Genomic DNA, 20487 nt, shown 5'->3' with positions numbered 1-20487 from the left:
GGTTACATGTCCATGGCCTCAACTTGTGAATAGATCTCTGAATTTCTATTATAGCACATGAGCTAAACAAATGTGTTGAAAACTGACTGAGTTAGCTTCACAAGTACATTGACAGATAAATGTAGCAAGCCCTTTAACAGCTGAACCATTGCTACTGAGTCAGACAGCTCTAGGCTATGCCAATGTACAACTGTGTAGATCTCTCTGTGTTTAGAGGCCCTGAAGTCATGCTACTCTGCCTACATTTTTAAAAAACATAATAGATGCCTCCACTATATTCTCTAAAATGGCCGGTAAAGTTGGGTATATGCCCTGCAGGGAATTAAATCGTAGTTCTCTCTTTATTCTCAGGCAAACTTGTCAAGAGAGTAACACAGGAAACCTGTTAGTCTGTTTCTCACCTTCAAAGTTAGGTGCAACTCTTTGAGGAGCAGAGAGTGAAGGGGAAATCATGTCCTCATATGTAGTTCCTCGTTGGTTTCAGTTTCTATGGCTTGGCAGTCCCTGAGTTTTTCTTGAGTTTCGGGTACAAATCCAGGTGGAATTCACTTGAAACTGTGGAATTGTATTTGGTTTGCCATCCAGATCAGGAAAAACTGAATTTTTTAAAGTTTGATGGAAACAATAAAACTGGACCAGAATTGATCAGATCTGGGCCTAGGTTTTTTGGCAAAATTTTGTGCGTCTTCTGATGAACCCAAGATGACTTTGGACTTTGTAACGAAACATAAAAAGCTTGGAAGTTACATAGGGAATGGAGTTTTGTTGCAAACATTTTACACCGTATGTATGTGAGAGAAAGAGAGATTATGTGGGTGGGTGTGAGTGTGTGTTTATGTATAGAGACAGAGACAGAGAATATTATTAGGGAATATAGCATTGTGCACTTGTATTACTATCCTGTTTCAGTAACCATCCTTATTAAAACTTACTCAGTAAGTGAACAACCTGTGTTTGCGTCACTCTGAGAACCATATTTCAGACCAATCTGTTGTTCTTGGATACAGTGTTGTTTTTTACCCTTACCTCTACCTGGTTAGCCGGAGCCCTGATATAGATCCCTGCTGGTGATAACGTTTCTATGTTGGAAAGTCCATCCGTTCCAGAAAGGCCAATCACTGTGTTGTGACTGACTTTATTCCCCTCTTCCAACCACCCTCCTAAAATATAATCAGAGGCACAAATTCATCAAATACAACCCAACAATCACCACCCATGCAGATCACATATTATTTTCTCGGTGTTATTCCCCACCTACAGTGTTGTGCAAGGCACTGTGCGCTGGTTGGCTGCAGCTCTTCACCATAGAGGTGGCTGCCTTTCTGCAGTGCTGTATTTGTACTGTTTGCAAAGCACGCTGGAATCCATGTTACGCCACAGAGGGAAAGCTGAGAGTGGGGCAGGGTCAATTTAACATGGCAGGGGTCTAAATATCAGGGGTGAAAATTATTACTGGGGTGCATAATTGAAAGATCAGATAATTTCCACAGGATGGAGAGGGAACTGTTGTTATTAATCTGTACTATGGTTGTGCCAAGAGGCCAGAACCAAGATCAGAGCCTCTTGTGCTAGGCACTGTACAAACACAGAGTAAGACAGTCTCTGCCCCGAAGAGTTTAGAATCTAAACAGAGAAGACAGACAATGGTTAGGAAGAAGAGATATTATGATACACATTGTACAGATGGGGAACGGAGGCACAGAGAGATGAGGTGAGTTGCCTAAATTCACCCTGTGACAGAGCCAGGAGTTAAACCCCAAATCTCCTGAGTTCCCACCCAATGCCTTAACCATGTAAACAGAAAGATTAAAAACACATCATGCAACCATGTACCAAAGTGCCTTGGGTTTTCACTTGTTGTTGTTTTATTTTGGTCGTTGTTGGTTTTTTGGTTGTTTTTTTGGTTTGGGATTGTTTCTTTGTTTTGTTTTGTTTTTTGAGCGATGAACTAGACAATGGGCAGAAGACAACAATGGAGCCACCACTCACAGCAGCACACACGCCCCCTGCCTGCAGTAACTGGGTCCCCAAAACGGCATGCACCGTGAATTGGCACAGAAAGGAAAGAAAGGCACCCTAACCTCTATCCTAAGGAAATGCCAGCCATCATCTACCTGGAAAATGGCAAGCCCTATCCAGGGAACATGCAAGTCAACCTCACCCTTCCTTTTCAAGACATATGGTTCTTACTAGGGATAACAGACGGCAACGCTCCCTCCAATTCTTCCCTGGACACAGATACCCTCCCCCATATTAACCACCCTAAATTCAAGCTGATCTCCAAAAAATATATATATGCGTAGAGTTTGGGGCTTTATTTTTTCACACATCATGCAACCTCTATGGCATTTACCTTGGAACTAGATCCTGCTGAGAAATATTTCCTTTTCAGATTGTATTTATTTCAATCACAGCCATTATGAGAGCAAAAGTAGGATTGTACACTAGTGCTTTGACAGCCATACAGGTTTGAAAGGAGGCATAAAAAGTCTTGGCTTCCAGGCCGGGATCTTGTTTGCCAATTAAGTTTAAGCCCAGAGCAACTTTTTATGACTGTCCTGCAAAATCCTAGCGAATAGGGGTTTAAATGAAATCATTGAGAGATTTCAATTCTAGAGCAGAAAACAGGCAGCTATAATAAATATGCCTTTACAGGTAACAAAATGATATATAAATTCATCTTTCAGACCCTCTGGAGCTACTGACATTGAAGCCATTAAAGACGTCTTGAGGATAGAGAGTATTCAGCCCGAAATTTCTGAGGACACATTTAGTTCAGCCCAGAGATTGGAAAGTCAGAATTATGTCTCAGCATGAATGATGGGAGGAACGGATTTCCAAATTAAGACCTGGACAGGTTGAGCTCTGCACCTGTTTATAGTCAAAGTGCTTTCAGTGGGACTCCAGTCAAGCGGAAGGCCTGCATGTGTGCACTGGATTGCAGGGTTGGGGCCTAAGGCTTTTGTTTGTTTGTTTAAATTTAAATTGCTGTTTCTCATCCATGACTGGCGGCAGCCAAAACTAAAGTGATATCATGACATACTCAGGCAGTATGGGATGCCTGTGGGACAGGCTGCAGACCAATCTCCAGCTTGCTTTAATGGTAGATAGGAGAGAGATTTTGATTTTCAATATTTTTGTTGTCTCAAATCAGTCAAGTACTTAAGCCTGTGCTTGACTTTAAACATGTGCTATCATCCTATTGTTTTCAATGTCACCTGATCAACACTAATGGGAAGTATGTGCTTAGGTGAATCAGGGCTATAAATATTACATCATAGAGTTCTTTCCATGACAGGTGAATCAGATTTTTTTTTTAAAAAAAATCTCTATCTACTGTTAGATTGTAAAGAAAAGAGGTGGTGCAGGAGAGAAGCACCAATAGGACTGAACAAGCTCCATGCTGGTCATAAGAAATGGACCCAAAGCATATATGGTTACAAGAAAACAGGTCCTCGGCATCTGCATGAGGAAGTTGGAGAGTGATATACAGGATTCCACAAGACTAGTGCCAGAGAACATGAATCGAACCTTCTTCCGCCCAAGGAAGTTTTGATTAACTGTATCCTTGGCATAAAGAGCCACATATAGGTTGATTGAAAATCCTCTGCTTCACTTACCCAGTAGAATCCCATGACCTAAAATGTTATAGAAAACATTATTGTCCACTCTTAACTCTGAGATCCTCGACAGACTGAGTCCCCGACCAAAGGAATCCCACACTGAGCAACCGCGAATGTAAGAATCTGGAAAGAAAAGGGTGGTGTCAGAGGAAAGCAGGGATATAACTCCAAGTTGTCTCCGTTAAAGGTGACGTTTTTGTACAAGATGTTATTCATCAACTCTGATGCTGCTTGGTTAATCCAATTTGCTGTGATGCTCCGATGAGACAGATCACAATTTAAGCTGTTCACCCAAATTTTGCAATTTTTACTAACCTGCAAGTATTGCTTATATGATGAATTTTACCCCCTCAGCCCTCAAATGATTTCCAACGGGTAAAATGTTTGCAACATTGTGACATTGTATCACAACATAACGAGGTTTTAAAGCAGCATCATAACATTGCAAAGCCATGTGCAAATTAGCAGACATGACTAAGGACAGGCCAGTGTGGGCTACATGCCAGGACAAAGGCAAAGCTTTCTCAGCTGATGTTCATATCCCAGACTTGATCTAGCTCCCTTTGACACCAATGGAAAGACTCCCACCGGCATGAACAGGAGTTGGAGGGTCCCTACAACCGTCACCAGACTTTACTCGCAGTCTGCAGTAGTGATGGACAAACCCTAAAAAACTGATATTCCAAGTTAATTAAACCTCCCCCATGAGACTACAGTGGGGGAGGTCTAGGTTGGAAATTAGGAAACACTATTTCACTAGGAGGGTGGTGAAGCACTGGAATGGGTTACCTAGGAAGGTGGTGGAATCTCCATCCTTAGAGGTTTTTAAGGCCTGGCTTGACAAAACCCTCATTGGGATGATTTAATGTGAGCTGGTCCTGCTTTGAGCCGGGGATTGGACTAGATGACCTCCTGAGGTCTCTTCCAACCCTAATATTCTATGTTCTATGAATTCTATGATGCTACAAAGTTTGGCTAGGAATATCATGAGAACCAGCTTTACCCATGAGCTTTCCAGCTCTTCCTGCTTTCCAATTGCTGGACTGAAACTAATGAAATAGGTTTCAGAGTAACAGCCGTGTTAGTCTGTATTCGCAAAAAGAAAAGGAGTACTTGTGGCACCTTAGAGACTAACCAATTTATTTGAGCATAAGCTTTCATGAGCTACAGCTCACTTCATTAGATGCAGCTCTAACTCACGAAAGCTTATGCTCAAATAAATTGGTTAGTCTCTAAGGTGCCACAAGTACTCTTTTTCTTTTAATGAAATAGGATCATTCTTAGTATTTTACTTCTGTTTCCAGTGCTGGCCAGCCCATGATTACACAGAGAAGCAACAAAAATGAAATATAATTTGAGGCAGGCTGCTAGGCAGAGGGGAAAAACAACTAAATATCTTAAAACCTTCAACAAGATTCATTAGGGGTCGAGTTCTAGGAATGGATAAAACTTAATGTGCATTTCCTATTTAATCGAACCACCCCTAGTCCAAAACACATTTCATGGAGCACAGAGAGAGGCCCCTAAATACAAAATTTGGTTTGGTTTGGAATGTGGATTTTGAAGAAAACAGAATCATAGAATTATAGAACTGGAAGGGACCTTGAGAGGTCATCTTGTCCAGTCCCCTGCACTCATGTCAGGACTATATTATCTAGACCATTCCTGACGAGGGTTTGTCTAACCTGCTCTAAAAAATATCCAATCATGGAGATTCCACAGCCTCCCTAGGCAATTTATGCCAGTGCTTAACCACCCTGACAGTTAGGAAGTTTTTCCTATTGTCCAACCTACATCTCCCTTGCTGCAATTTAAGCCCATTGCTTCTTCTCCTACTCTCAGAGGTTAAGAAAAAACATTTTTCTTCCTCCTCCTTGTAACAACCTTTTACATACTTGAAAACTGTTATGTCCCCTCTCAGTCTTCTCTTTTCCAGACTAAACAAACCCAATTTTTTCAATCTTCCCTCATAGATCATGTTTTCTAGACCTTTAATCATTTTTGTTGCTCTTCTCTGGACTCTCTCCAATTTGTCCACATCCTTCCAGAAATGTGGCACCCAGAACTGGACACAATACTCCAGTGGAGGCCTAATCAGCGCAGAGTAGAGTGGAAGAATTACTTCTCCTGTCTTGCTTACACCACTCCTGCTAATACATCCCAGAATGACGTTCGCTTTTTTGCAACAGTGTTACACTGTTGACTCATATTTAGCTTGTGGTCCACTATGACCCCCAGATCCCTTTCCGCAGTACTCCTTCCTAGGCAGTCATTTCCCATTTTGCATGTGTGCAACTGATTGTTCCTTCCTAAATGGAGTACTTTGCATTTGTCCTTATTGAATTTCATCCTATTTACTTTAGACTATTTCTCAAGTTTGTTCAGATCATTTTGAACTTTAATCCTATCCTCCAAAGCATTTGCAACTCCTCCCAGCTTGGTATCATCCACAAACTTTATAATTGCACTGTGTATGCCATTATCTAAATCACTGATGAAGATATTGAACAGAACTGGACCCAGAACTGATCCCTGCGGGACTCCACTGATTATGCCCTTCCAGCATGACTCTGAACCACTCATAACTACCCTCTGGGAATGGTTTTCCAACCAGTTTTGCACTCACCTTATAGTAGCTCCATCCAGGTTGCATTTCCCTAGTTTATTTATGAGAAGGTCATGCGGGACAGTATCAAAAGCTTTACTAAAATCAAGATATACCATATATATACAGATATACCAAGATATACAGCTTCCTCCCTGTCCACAAGGCTTGTTACCCTGTCATAGAAAGCTATCAGGTTGGTTTGACAAAATTTGTTTTTGACAAATCCATACTGACTGTTACTTATCATCTTATTATCTTCTAGATGTTTGCAAATTGATTGCTTAATTATTTCTCCATTATCTTTCCAGGTTCAGAAGTTAAGCTGACTGGTCTGTAATTCCCTGGGTTGTCCTTATTTCCCTTTTTATAGATGGGCACTATATTTGCCCTTTTCCAGTCTTCTGGAATCTCTCCCATCTTCCATGACTTCTCAAAGAAAATCGCTAATGGCTCAGATATCTACTCAGTCAGTTCCTTGAGTATTCTAGGATGCATTTCATCAGGCCTTGGTGACTTTAAGACATCTAATTTGTCCAAGTAATCTTGTTCTTTCCCTATTTTAGCCTCTTCTGATCCTACCTCATTTTCACTGTCATTCAATACGTTAGATGTCCCATCAACCTTCTTGGTGAAAACCAAAACAAAGAAGTCATTAAGCAACTCTGCCATTTCCACATTTTCTGTTATTACTCCCCCCCACCCCGCTCCTACTCACTGAGTAACAGGCCTACCCTGTCCTTGTTCTTCCTCTTGCTTCTAATGTGTTTGTAGAATGTTTTCTTTTTACCTTTTATGTCTCTAGCTAGTTTGATCTCGTTTTGTGCCTTGACCTTTCTAATTTTGGCCCTACATGCTCGTGTTATTTGTTTATATTCATCCTTTGTAATTTGACCTAGTTTCTCCTTTTTATAGGACTCTTTTATGAGTTTTAGGTCACTGAAGATCTCCTGGTTAAGCCAGGGTGGTCTCTTGCCATACTTCCTATCTTTCCTATGCAGTGGGAAAGTTTGCTCTTGTGCCCTTAACAATGTCTCTTTGAAAAACTGCCAGCTGTCTTCTATTGTTTTTAGACTTGCTTCCCATGTGATCTTACCTACCAACTCCCTGAGTTTTCTAAAGTCTGCCTTCTTGAAATCCCTTGTCTTTATTGTGCTGTTCTCCCTCCTCCCATTCCTTCGAATCATGAACTCTACCATTTTATAATCACTTTCATGCCCCAAGTTCAATCAGTTGAGTCTTGATTCATGGTATTTCTTGGGCCTATCTCCGATCTATAATAATAACCAATAGCACCTATTTATTATATAGCATTTTTTATCAATAGATCCCAAGGCACTTCACAGTCTTTAGCTTCTCTACCCTGACTATACCCCTGAGAGCTGGGACAGTGCTATTGTACCCATTTCACAGATGAGGAGCTGAAGCACAGAGAGGCTAAGTGACTTGGCTGAGTTCAGAGAGGAAGTTGGTGGCAGAGCGGGTAATTGAACCGAGGTCTCCCAAGTGCTAGACAAGGGCCCTAAACAGTCTCTCACCAGTCATACGGGCATCCCCGGCAATGGTCAGTGCGCTCAAGTGGTGCTGGAATGCTTGGCCCACGTGCTGGAATTGAACGCCTTCCAAACGGATGCGACTGTCCTCACCCTGGAAAGCTTGCACAATAACAACGGCCCCCATATCCCGGGATCCTAGCATCCTCTCGCTCTTCTTGTACAGACATGCCGAAGCATCTGAAATACAGCAGAGAGAGTCTGTCAACGGCACAGCTCCACAGTGACTCTATGCTCCATGCAAAGTCCTAAGCCATGCCTTTCCATGCATAAGAGCTGATCCTTTTTAGAGGGATGTATATTGAAACCCACAGGAAGCTGAAGTCATTTTATGCTTCGGTAAGCTCCTTCTGTTCAGTTCTAAATAGATCTGTGCCTGGGAAAGATGACTTTGACATTGATTTACTTTGGGTCAGATTCGTGAAAAGGCAATTGGGCATGGATGTATTTGAATTAAACTGCAATGAGAACACTTCAAAATTCTTTATGAACATCAGCTCTTCACAGTACCTCTCGGAGGTGTAAGTAAGGACTACTACCCCCACCTGGCAAGTGGGGAAAGTGAGACACAGAGGTTAAGTAGCAACTTGCTCAGGGTCAAAGATGGAAGCAGGGCTCCGTGACTGGCACTCAGATCACACCTCTCTCTTGTTGGCAGAGGTTAGAGAGGATTGAAATGGGCATTGAGTATGAACAATCCCCATGCCTCTAGAGATGGCTCTTCCACGTCAGACATGAGGCACACAGGTGGGTAGCATATGGAGATTTGTACTACCACTCCCCAGGCTGTGCCTGTTCTGAGGCTAGAGAGAGAATTTCAATCTCCGACACTGTCTGGTCACTTTTAACAGCACTATTTTATTTATTTTCTTTTATTTTTAAGACAGAAATGTAACAACAAAATCCCACTGCGACGCTGGCAACCAAGGTGCCAGCTCATGCCAGAGCCGCAGGGCAATTCACTTGTGTAGTAGTATAGATAAAAGTGGCTAGTAAATGTAGAAGAGTGTATTTGGTGCTTAAACTTCATGAAAACGAGTGGGATGTTACGTGCATTGTTTTCACTTATCTGTATCCCGTTATAATGGAGTAGCAAACATGTACATTGCATTCACCCCTGTAACTAAGTAACCCATCAAATGAGCCATCAAATGAGAAAGAAGCCTTGTGCGATTCAAACAAAGAACTTTAACAGAAAAGAGCTCATTTAGAAGCAAGTGGGCATTGTGTGTGATGATCGGAGGTCAAAGACTCAAAATGCATTCCTCTCTCCTTCATCAGAGGAAAAGCCCACATGGCTTCTCATAGCTTGTTTTCTGTGAGAAGAAGCTATAAGTATGGATTCCAGGAAAGACCCTACATCTCTGGACTGTTTGGACTCTTACAGGGAAGTGTACCAGATGCAAAGCAGAGATCCCCAGAGACTATCTGGGAACCATGAAAAGCCTTTTGGGAAACTTGCAGTTTATTACATCCCTGCCACCATTCGGAATTAGAAACTGTGACTCACCTGTGCATATATTTTACCTGCCTTAACTTCTGAAAAACTCTCATTTCCTTTTCTTAACTAATAAACCTTTAGTTAGTGTACTACAGTATTGGCTACCAGTGTTGTCTTTGGTGTCAGATCTAGAGTACCAATTGATCTGGGGTAAGTGACTGGTCTCTTCGGACTGGGAGCAACCTAAATGTGATGTGATTTTTGGTTTAAATGACCTTTTATCACAAAGTCCAGTTTGTCTGGGTGGCAAGATAGACTGGAGAGTCTAAGGGGACTGTCTGTGACTTTATGATGAGACTGGTATAAGTGATCCAGGAGTTCACATTTGTTACTGGTTTGGTGAAATTGAATTATAGAACACACCACCAGATTGGGGTGTCTGCCCTGTTTTCTGACAGTCTGCCCTGAGGTAGGCACTAACAGTCATGAGCCGCTCCAGACAATCTGACACCCACCCAAATCATCATCTTGTTATTCCTCTGACAACCACAGCTTCACTCTAACACAAATAAAATCACTCCCACTCCTAGTGCATATCAGTGACAATAGTCCTGGGTGCCAGAGTAAATTCATGGGGCTGTACCAGCAATTGGCTGTTGAATACCAAATGAAGTCTTGTGTGAAAAGTTTAAAGCAGACAGAATTTTAGTTTTAAAGGAAAGCATAGGCAGTCAGCAGTCCTAATTCTCAATCCAAATTACAGTCACTGGGTATGGTTCTGCTCTCTTTTACGCGGGAACCCCTGGGTGAATCAGGAACCCCTCCCTGGAAGTCAGTGGAGTTATACAGGCATAAAACCACTGTAAGTGTGAGGAAATCAAACCAATTATCGTTATTTGACCAGGTTTTCCAAATGCACTTAGCAACATCCCAGTCTTCTACAATCAAGAGTACAAAAAGGATTGGGAGATTTTCTTTAAGTCACTAACTAGTAAACACAATTAAAAGTTTAACATAATATGTACATGGAAACATTATTTTCAAAAGATATCCTCTTTTGAAAGGTGGGGGGCGGGGTTTTCCGAAGATGGCTTACAACAACAACATGAGGCTAACACATCTGCAAGATAACAAGGAAATTCAGCTCAACCCCTGAGAGATCATACTTCCATGTCAAACAATGTCCGGAAAGAAAAATTCACTTTCCTGGCGCTGAGTGGGCTTCAAAGTTATTCTGTTAAGAAGGATTTCTAACAAAATGATATACCATAATGTGATGTCAAAGTAACAATACTGCCTTTATTTATTTCTTTTCCTCCAAACATGTCTCTACCCAAAGACTCTTCTCACCTCCCGACACACCTGCTTTGGCACACTCCCTTAGGTGGGACATCCTCTCTCTGGTGAGGTTTCCTCGGACAACAATTCTCCGGCTAAGCAATGCCACAACAGCTTTCAGAGCAAAGCGATTCCCATGCACCCACTCTTCTCCAGAGCTGTGAGGGTACCTATACAAAGCATAGAAACAGACACAAGAACATGACTGCCGGAATATCTGCAGGAAGCATCCGTTCATCCTGAGCTTGAAGATGGAAACTTCACAATTCAGAGCTGGGTCCAAACTAGTTTTGTTAAGTTTCAGGGTCTAGCTCTGAGTCCATCTCTATTTCATAACTACAACAGCAAATTCCTGTGAAATATAAAAGGGGTTGGGAGTACGGAAAGACTCTGGTTGGTTTAAAAAGGTTTCAATGGGTTCTATGCAAAAAAAAATAACAATAATAATCAGAATGAAATCTGAATCCACCAGGTTCCTTCATTATGATCCTAAACTCACATCAGGCTCATAGAAACGTTCACCAAGAGTGAACCCAGGCTGAGCTTCAAGAGTATGAGCCAAGTTATGCTCTCAGGCGGCACCTGCATATTTCAGACAGTTGTGGTACGGGGCCCAATTCTATTGCCATTGCAACCATTGGCAAATCCTCACTGGCTTCACTAGTTTAGTAATATTTTTGTTGCGGTTTTATATGTTTGAGCTTTGTTCATTTATTCCACCCTATCTCTATCCTATTCAGAAATACAGCTGGTCAAAAAAAAAGGGGCAGGGTGAGAGGGGAACAGAAAATTTTTATTTTTGGTGGAAATTCAAATAATGAAATATTTTAGCCAAAACCCAACATATTTCTAGTTGGAAACGTTACCATGGTATTTCAGGACAATTTTCGTTTGAGTGCCTCATGCTCCTATTCTCTTCTATAGGCCAGGCTCCTTGGTTGGACTACATCCCCCAAGCTGAAACGTGGTCTTCTCTCTCAGAGACAGGAGGTGCTGCATTACATGAGTCCCAAGCCATGGTACATCATGGGAGATGTAGTTTGGCCAAGAGCCCAGTGAATACAGCAGATTAGGGGCAGGAGGCAATCAAACTACAGCTCCTGGGGGGCCCTGTAGGGGCATTTCCAAATCAAAATATTTTGGTTTTGGCCATTCAGTTAGTCAACAATATCAACAACCACCACAAAATCAAAATTTTCCACAGACACTTTTTGGAAAAATTTTCATTTAGTCAAAAACCCAATTTTCCAGTGAAAAATAGTTTCACTGGAAAATTGTTGACCAGCTCTATTCAGAATATATTGGGCCCTAATGACCTCCAAATATTGGTTTTCTTGGCCAGCATTTTTCAGGCAACTAGAGACCAAATATAGGACTTACAGATACCCACCCTTACCACACATTATTTTATTCTGTGCTCAACTTTAATAATTAAGGGCATCAACCTCTAGTAACCTGAGTAATCTGTAATGTTATCTCTATCATGGAAGCCTAGAGTACTGGTACTGGGCAACCAGGACCATCTCAGAAACCACTATCCAAAAAGAATGAACATTTTTATTATATTGGGGTTGTTTTTTTTTTATTTTTGGAAATGCCCCCGCTGTATGTGCCCTGGCAAAGAAAAGGAAAATTAAACCAAAACAAATATGCTCAATATCCAATAGGGTCATTCTACTAAGAAATAAATGTTACCTAACTCAGCTTTGCAAATTCTACTCTCCTGCTCAGAGTAAATTTTTTTTAAGTGGGTTCAGTAAAATATCATCAGAGGGTTTTTTGGGGGGAGGGTTCATTATCATAAATAAGGGTGAGAAGCTGGTTTTGTGCCTGACAGTTTTGAAGGTTTAATTGCTATGAAAAAGCTCTCCACAGATTGTTCGAAGTCCACTGGCTGGTTCTTGGTTTGCTCTTGATGCACACCAGAATGTATCACTACAGGGTGATGTCACAGTTTCTGTAAAACTTCTCAAAGAAAGATATTTATATAGTATCGTCATCATTTTTTATCGGAATTGCTGCAATTCCTGATCCTGACTCCCATGCTTTACTGACTTCTTTTTTCTACACATGAAAAATAATCTGTAATAATTTAAAGTAGATTAACTATTCTGGAATAAGAGCATCTACATAGGCAGTTAACCAGAAACACTTAATTAAGAATAACTTCCTATGTAGACAAGCCCCAAGTTAGCTACCTGTCGTTGGGATCCCCCAAAACCCACTAACCTGAGAGGCGATCTAAGGTAGAGCTCAGTGTTGTTCACTGCCTCAACTGTGACGATTTCCTCTTGCTGATACGTATCTCCAGGACCGGTTCCACTCACAATAATTTCATCCCCAGGCTGCCAGTCAACAGGCTCCTCTAGGAATAGCCTAGTGTCATTAACGCAAGCTGCTGACTTCAGGTGTGTGAACACCACTTCTGGCACCCAACCTAGGAATGATACATGAAGAAATGAACTGGGTAGTTATCAGTCACAAAAGGGGACTCGACAAATCACATTAGCTGGTTGCTCTGAAAATACTGGGTAGTCATTCTGACTATGACCAGGAGTACACTAAAAAGTTACATGGACTCAGCTACGTTCCTCAAGGGGCGTGAAAAATCCACACCCCTGAACAAAGTAATTAAGTGTAGATAGTGCTAGGTAGGAAGAATTGTTACCACTTCTCGGGGAGGTGTATTGACTACAGCAATGGGAGCACCTTTCCTGTTGCCTTAGTGTGTCTACACAGAAGTGCTGCAGCTGTGCCACTGTAGCAGTTTAAGTGTAGACATAGCTTTTCCTACTGTCATTCACTGACTTGCAGCTATAGCAGTGGCTAGACTAATGCTACAAGAGAGTATCTGTGATCATTTGTTGATTAATAAAACAGAAACACTGTCACAGCAAATTCATGGTTTTCCCACTCCATTGATTTCATTTGCTGCAAACATTAGAACAAGTGTAGTTGGTTGTTCAAAAGGATCTTTGTGGAAAGTGAAAGCCTTGTGAAGATGCACAAAAACGAGTGCCTGTGCCAGATGCATTTGCACAGCCATCTCTAAATCAGAGAACAGAAAGAATACCATGGCTGATATATTCAAGAGACTAGTGATTGCCCCCCAACTGGGAAAATCTGGCCATTTTAAGCTATAATTAAAAAAATACTGAATTGTTAATGATATTGCAGTGCTATACACAATTATTGTAGTTTTCCTGAACATTTCTGTTGCATTGTTTTGTTTTTCATTTTACACATTTTTATGGAAAATGTCTCTCCAAATCCCAATCTACATTATTACAGTCGAACAATCTTAAATGCCTCATAAGTTTCCATTTCATATCATCTGCTTTCTTGCTTCCTGTCCTGAACTGCTGTGCAATGTAGTGCTGTGCTGTTGAAGGGTTGCCATGTTCTGCGCAGGAGATGGTTGCACATGGGTGTTCTGGGATCCTTCTGGATGAAATGCACCCGATAGGGTACATAACAAATATCTTGATCATTCTGTCTTTTAAAACCATTTGAAAAAAGCCTCTGGCCAGAATAATCCTGTCAGGAACTGAATATGGCTTAAATAATATGTTGATGAATAACTATTAAAATAAAGGTTTCAGAGTGGTAGCCGTGTTAGTCTGTATCAGCAAAAACAACGAGGAGTACCTGTGGCACCTTAGAGACTAGCAAATTTATTTGGGCATAAGCTTTCGTGGGCACTCCTCATTGTTTTTATTAAAATAAAGTGAGGTATTGCCTTTCTCTCTTGATTATAGCATCTCTCCACACTGCTTTGGGAATCCTGTCTCAACCCTATAATATGGATCCTTATCTAGACAGAACCTTAATGTGGATATGACTTAAGTTAAAATTGACTCATCAAAGAAACGTTGAGAATATAGTTATAGTACAGGGGTCGGCAACCTTCGGCATGTGGCCCGTCAGGGTAATCCAAAGGTGGGCCACGAGACATTTTGTTTACGTTGACCGTCCCTGAGGCCTGCCGCTTCCCGCAGCTCCCATTGGCTGGGAATGGTGAACCGTGGCCACTGGGAGCTGCGGGGGCCATGCCTGCAGATGGTCAATGTAAACAAAATGTCTCGCGGCCAGCCTTTGGATTACCCTGACGGGCCACGTGCCGAAGGTTGCCGACCCCTGTTATATTACAAGCATCTCTCTGAAGATGACATCTAAGGACTCATCTACATATGAAACACTACAGCAGCTGTGCCACTGTAGCGCTTCAGTGTAGACACTGCCTATGCAGATGGGAGGACCCCTCCCGTTGGCGTAGGCAATCCACCTATCTGAGAAGCAGTAGCTAAGTCGCCAGAAGAATTCTTCCATCCACCTAGTGCTGTCTACACCCGGGGTTAGGTCGGCTCAACTACATTCCTCAGAGGCGTGGATTTTTCACACCACTGAGCGATGTAGCTGGGTCAACCTAACTTTTTAGAGTAGACCACGCGTAAGGGAATGGAGATGACCTACTGAGGGTAATAATACTCTGAAATCCTTGGTGAAAGGTTCTGCATAAAGTCAATGGGGAATGTGTGGCCCCATGGAAATCAATAGGCAATTTGCCATTACTTCAGTGAAGCCAGGATTTGACCCAATATACCTAAACAAAAGACCTGGTAGAAACCTTTTTTTTTTTTTACTAAAAGGTCTTGGTTTTGTGATTGTTGTTGAAAATAAGATTTCAATGACAATGACATTTTTGGTCATTTTTCAACAAGGGCAATTTTTTGACAATGACTTTTTTGTCTTTTTTGCAAATAAAATTTGGAAGAAAAATTTTCAACACATTTCTGAATGTTTTTGAAATTTTGAAAACGTTCCATTCCAAGCGAGGAGAAAAAAATCCCATGTTCTCACTTTTTGTAGTTAATTTTATTTTTCTCACTTTTCCCTCCTGGAAGTCAGTAAATAAGTGACAGAAGGGAGGTGAAAAAACATTCAAAATTCGTTTTTTTAAATGAAATAAAAAACTTTATTTAGAAAAAATGCATTTAAAACCTTTTGTCCACAACATGGGGGAAAATCATAAAATTTTTCACACAAAAACTCTTTTCCAGGAAAAAAAATATGTTAAGCTCCACTTAATACACTTATTTACAAATCCTCACAGTAGCTTGCTGAGACAGATCCTAGAGGTATCCCCAAGTAGAAGGGTAAAAGGAGACACAGGGTATGTCTACACTACGAAATTAGGTCGATCTTATAGAAGTCGATTTTTAGAAATCGATTTTATACAGTCGATTGCGTATGTCCACACTAAGCACATTAAGTCGGCGGAGTGCGTCCTCACTACCCTGGCTAGCATTGACTTACAGAGCGGTGCACTTTGGGTAGCTATCCCACAGTTCCCGCAGTCCCTGCCGCCCATTGGAATTCTGGGTTAAGCTCCCAATGCCTGATGGGGCAAAAACATTGTCGCAGGTAGTTTGGGGTACATGGCGTCAGTCGCCCCTCCCTCTGTGAAAGCAACGTTAGTCAATCGTTTCACGCCTTTTTTCCGTGCAGACGCCATACCACAGCAAGCATGGAGCCCGCTCAGCTCAGAGTCATCACTGCTGTTGCGACCGGGGTGCTACTGTCAGCAGACGGTGCAGTAGGACTGCTAACCGTCATCATACACCGCTTCTGCTGCAACTCTGCTCTCCTGCTCCGCAGCGACGAGCTCGGGGGATCCATTCTGGTCCTCTTGGGTGCTGTACGACTGCTAACTGTCGTCATCCACTGCTTCCACTGCAACTCTGCTCTCCTGCAGACGCCATACCACGGCAAGCATGGAGCCCATGCAGCTCACCGTCACCGCTGCTGTTGTGAGCATTGTAAACGTCTTGCGCATTATCCTGGAGTACGTGCAGAACCGAGCTAAGAGACGCCAGCACGAGGAGGATTTTGATGAGGACATGGACACAGACGTTCCTGAAAGCACAGGCTGTGGCAATTGGGACATCATGGCGGCAGTAGGGGTGGTTGACACAGTGGAACGCCGATTCTGGGCCCGGCAAACAAGCACAGACTGGTGGGACCGCATAGTGTTGCGGGTATGGGATAAAAGAAAAGGAGGAAAAAATAGCCAGAGCTTCGCGAACCAGCTGAGTGGCGGCGAACCAGCTGAGCAGCGGGGGACAGCAGAGCAGCACACAGCAGGAGTTTGCCTGGGAGTTCGCCTGGAGTGAGCCCAGTGAGGCTTACATTTTGTCAACTTCTCTGAGGAAACTCATAGTAGGAAAGTGATATGGAAGGGGGGGGGGTTCAGCTGTTGTGACCTGCACTGGATGTGCAATGTTTGTCTTTCTTCCACAGGACAGAAGCGACTTTGTCTGTACAAAGTGCAAGCTGGTCTCCATATTGGAAGAGAAGATTGAAGGTCTGGAGCAACAGATAACGACCCTGCGTTGCATACGAGAATCTGAGGATTTTCTGGACAAAAGTCAGGATATGCTTCTACGGGCGCAAAGCTCTAAAGATTTAGAGCAGGTTGCACAGTGGAGCCAAGAGGCCAGTGAAGAAGCTTGGCAACATGTGACCTCCAGAAGAAGAAGGGGGAATGTCCGGGTTCCAGCAATGCAGACACAGGTAACTAACCGCTTTCATGTTCTCTCCACAGGTACCATTGCGGAGAGTGGACCAGACGATACGTCTGGGGGGAGAAAGCAGAAGGAGACTCCGCTGGTTGAAGGCATGAGATGCGATGTCCTGAGGTTGGGGGTTCCACGACCACCACTCCCAAGAGAAGGAGGCGGGTGGTGGTGGTCGGGGACTCTCTCCTCCGGGGGACTGAGTCATCTATCTGCCGCCCTGACCGGGAAAACCGAGAAGTCTGCTGATTGCCAGGGGCTAAGATTCGCGATGTGACGAGGAGACTGCCGAGACTCATCAAGCCCTCGGATCGCTACCCCTTCCTGCTTCTCCACGTGGGCACCAATGATACTGCCAAGAATGACCTTGAGCGGATCACTGCGGACTACGTGGCTCTGGGAAGAAGGATAAAGGAGTTTGAGGCGCAAGTGGTGTTCTCGTCCATCCTCCCCATGGAAGGAAAAGGCCAGGGCAGGGACCGTCGAATCGTGGAAGTCAACGAATGGCTACGCAGGTGGTGTCGCAGAGAAGGCTTTGGATTCTTTGACCATGGGATGGTGTTCCATGAAGGAGGAGTGCTGGGCAGAGACGGGCTCCATCTTACGAAGAGAGGGAAGAGCATCTTTGCGAGCAGGCTGGCTAACCTAGTAAAGAGGGCTTTAAACTAGGTTCACCGGGGGAAGGAGACCAAAGCCCTGAGGTAAGTGGGAAAACGGGATACCGGGAGGAAGCACAGGCAGGAACGTCTGTGATGGGAGGGCTCCTGCCTCATACTGAGAATGAGGGATGATCAGCAGGTTCTCTCAAGTGCTTATATACGAATGCACAAAGCCTTGGAAACAAGCAGGGAGAACTGGAGGTCCTGGTGATGTCAAGGAATTATGACGTGATTGGAATAACAGAGACTTGGTGGGATAACTCACATGACTGGAGTACTGTCATGGATGGTTATAAACTGTTCCGGAAGGACAGGCAGGGCAGAAAAGGTGGGGGAGTAGCACTGTATGTAAGGGAGCAGTATGACTGCTCAGAGCTCCGGTACGAAACTGCAGAAAAACCGGAGTGTCTCTGGATTAAGTTTAGAAGTGTGAGTAATAAGAGTGATGTAGTGGTGGGAGTCTGCTATAGACCACCGGATCAGGGGGATGAGGTGGATGAGGCTTTCTTCCAGCAACTCGCAGAAGCTACTAGATCGCACGCCCTGGTTCTCATGGGTGACTTTAATTTTCCTGATATTTGCTGGGAGAGCAATACAGCGGTGCATAGACAATCCAGGAAGTTTTTGGAAAGCGTAGGGGACAATTTCCTGGTGCAAGTGCTAGACGAGCCAACTAGGGGGGGAGCTTTTCTTGACCTCCTGCTCACAAACAGGGAAGAATTAGTGGGGGAAGCAAAAGTGGATGGGAATCTGGGAGGCAGTGACCATGAGATGGTCGAGTTCAGGATCCTGACACAGGGAAGAAAGGTAAGCAGCAGGATACGGACCCTGGACTTCAGGAAAGCAGACTTCGACTCCCTCAGGGAATCCCTGTTGAGGTTACAGGGACAAACCGTCCCGATGAGTCGAAAGAATAGTAAATATGGCAGGCGACCAGCTTGGCTTAATGGTGAAATCCTAGCAGATCTTAAACATAAAAAAGAAGCTCACAAGAAGGGGAAGGTTGGACAAATGACCAGGGAAGAGTATAAAAATATTGCTCGGGCATGTAGGAATGAAATCAGGAGGGCCAAATCGCACCTGGAGCTGCAGCTAGCAAGAGATGTCAAGAGTAACAAGAAGGGTTTCTTCAGGTATGTTGGCAACAAGAAGAAAGCCAAGGAAAGTGTGGGCCCCTTACTGAATGAGGGAGGCAACCTAGTGACAGAGGATGTGGAAAAAGCTAATGTGCTCAATGCTTTTTTTGCCTCTGTCTTCACTAACAAGGACAGCTCCCAGACTGCTGCGCTGGGCATCGCAACATGGGGAGTAGATGGCCAGCCCTCTGTGGAGAAAGAGGTGGTTAGGGACTATTTAGAAAAGCTGGACGTGCACAAGTCCATGGGGCCGGACAAGTTGCATCCGAGAGTGCTAAAGGAATTGGCGGATGTGATTGCAGAGCCATTGGCCATTATCTTTGAAAACTCGTGGCGAACGGGGGAAGTCCCGGATGACTGGAAAAAGGCTAATGTAGTGCCAATCTTTAAAAAAGGGAAGAAGGAGGATCCTGGGAACTACAGGCCGGTCAGCCTCACCTCAGTCCCCAGAAAAATCATGGAGCAGGTCCTCAAGGAATCAATCCTGAAGCACTTACACGAGAGTAAAGTGATCAGGAACAGTCAGCATGGATTCACCAAGGGAAGGTCATGCCTGACTAATCTAATCGCCTTCTATGATGAGATTACTGATTCTGTGGATGAAGGGAAAGCAGTGGATGTATTGTTTCTTGACTTTAGCAAAGCTTTTGACACGGTCTCCCACAGTATTCTTGTCAGCAAGTTAAAGAAGTATGGGCTGGATGAATGTACTATAAGGTGGGTAGAAAGTTGGCTAGATTGTCGGGCTCAACGGGTAGTGATAAATGGCTCCATGTCTAGTTGGCAGCCGGTGTCAAGTGGAGTGCCCCAGGGGTCGGTCCTGGGGCCAGTTTTGTTCAATATCTTCATAAATGATCTGGAGGATGGTGTGGATTGCACTCTCAGCAAATTTGCGGATGATACTAAACTGGGAGGAGTGGTAGATACGTTGGAGGGCAGAGATAGGATACAGAGGGACCTAGACAAATTAGAGGATTGGGCCAAAAGAAACCTGATGAGGTTCAATAAGGATAAGTGCAGGGTCCTGCACTTAGGACGGAAGAACCCAATGCACAGCTACAGACTAGGGACCGAATGGCTAGGCAGCAGTTCTGCGGAAAAGGACCTAGGGGTTACAGTGGACGAGAAGCTGGATATGAGTCAGCAGTGTGCCCTTGTTGCCAAGAAGGCCAATGGCATTTTGGGATGTATAAGTAGGGGCATAGCGAGCAGATCGAGGGACGTGATCGTTCCCCTCTATTCGACATTGGTGAGGCCTCATCTGGAGTACTGTGTCCAGTTTTGGGCCCCACACTACAAGAAGGATGTGGATAAATTGGAGAGAGTCCAGCGAAGGGCAACAAAAATGATTAGGGGTCTGGAACACATGACTTATGAGGAGAGGCTGAGGGAACTGGGATTGTTTAGTCTGCAGAAGAGAAGAATGAGGGGGGATTTGATAGCTGCTTTCAACTACCTGAGAGGTGGTTCCAAAGAGGATGGTTCTAGACTATTCTCAGTGGTAGAAGATGACAGGACAAGGAGTAATGGTCTCAAGTTGCAGAGGGGGAGGTTTAG

At 43.6% G+C, this 20487-nt stretch overlaps 1 protein-coding gene across 1 annotated transcript in view; it reads right to left on the bottom strand.

The window, feature by feature from the left end:
- Nucleotides 1-20487, bottom strand: part of PKHD1 (PKHD1 ciliary IPT domain containing fibrocystin/polyductin) — a 369527-nt gene that overhangs the window by 174802 nt on the left and 174238 nt on the right. Inside the window, exons 38-42 of the mRNA XM_074947443.1 lie at nucleotides 12790-12997; nucleotides 10573-10730; nucleotides 7767-7961; nucleotides 3621-3746; nucleotides 1027-1160 (exon numbers count right to left, since the gene is read on the bottom strand). Coding sequence (XP_074803544.1) covers nucleotides 1027-1160; nucleotides 3621-3746; nucleotides 7767-7961; nucleotides 10573-10730; nucleotides 12790-12997 — 821 coding nt within the window. The remainder of the gene's footprint in view (nucleotides 1-1026; nucleotides 1161-3620; nucleotides 3747-7766; nucleotides 7962-10572; nucleotides 10731-12789; nucleotides 12998-20487) is intronic.

Source organism: Natator depressus, chromosome 3, assembly GCF_965152275.1.
Source record: "Natator depressus isolate rNatDep1 chromosome 3, rNatDep2.hap1, whole genome shotgun sequence".
Classification (NCBI taxonomy): Eukaryota; Metazoa; Chordata; order Testudines; family Cheloniidae; genus Natator; species Natator depressus.
Note: the sequence above shows the minus strand (reverse complement) of the source record. Positions and strands in the feature narration are given on the sequence as shown.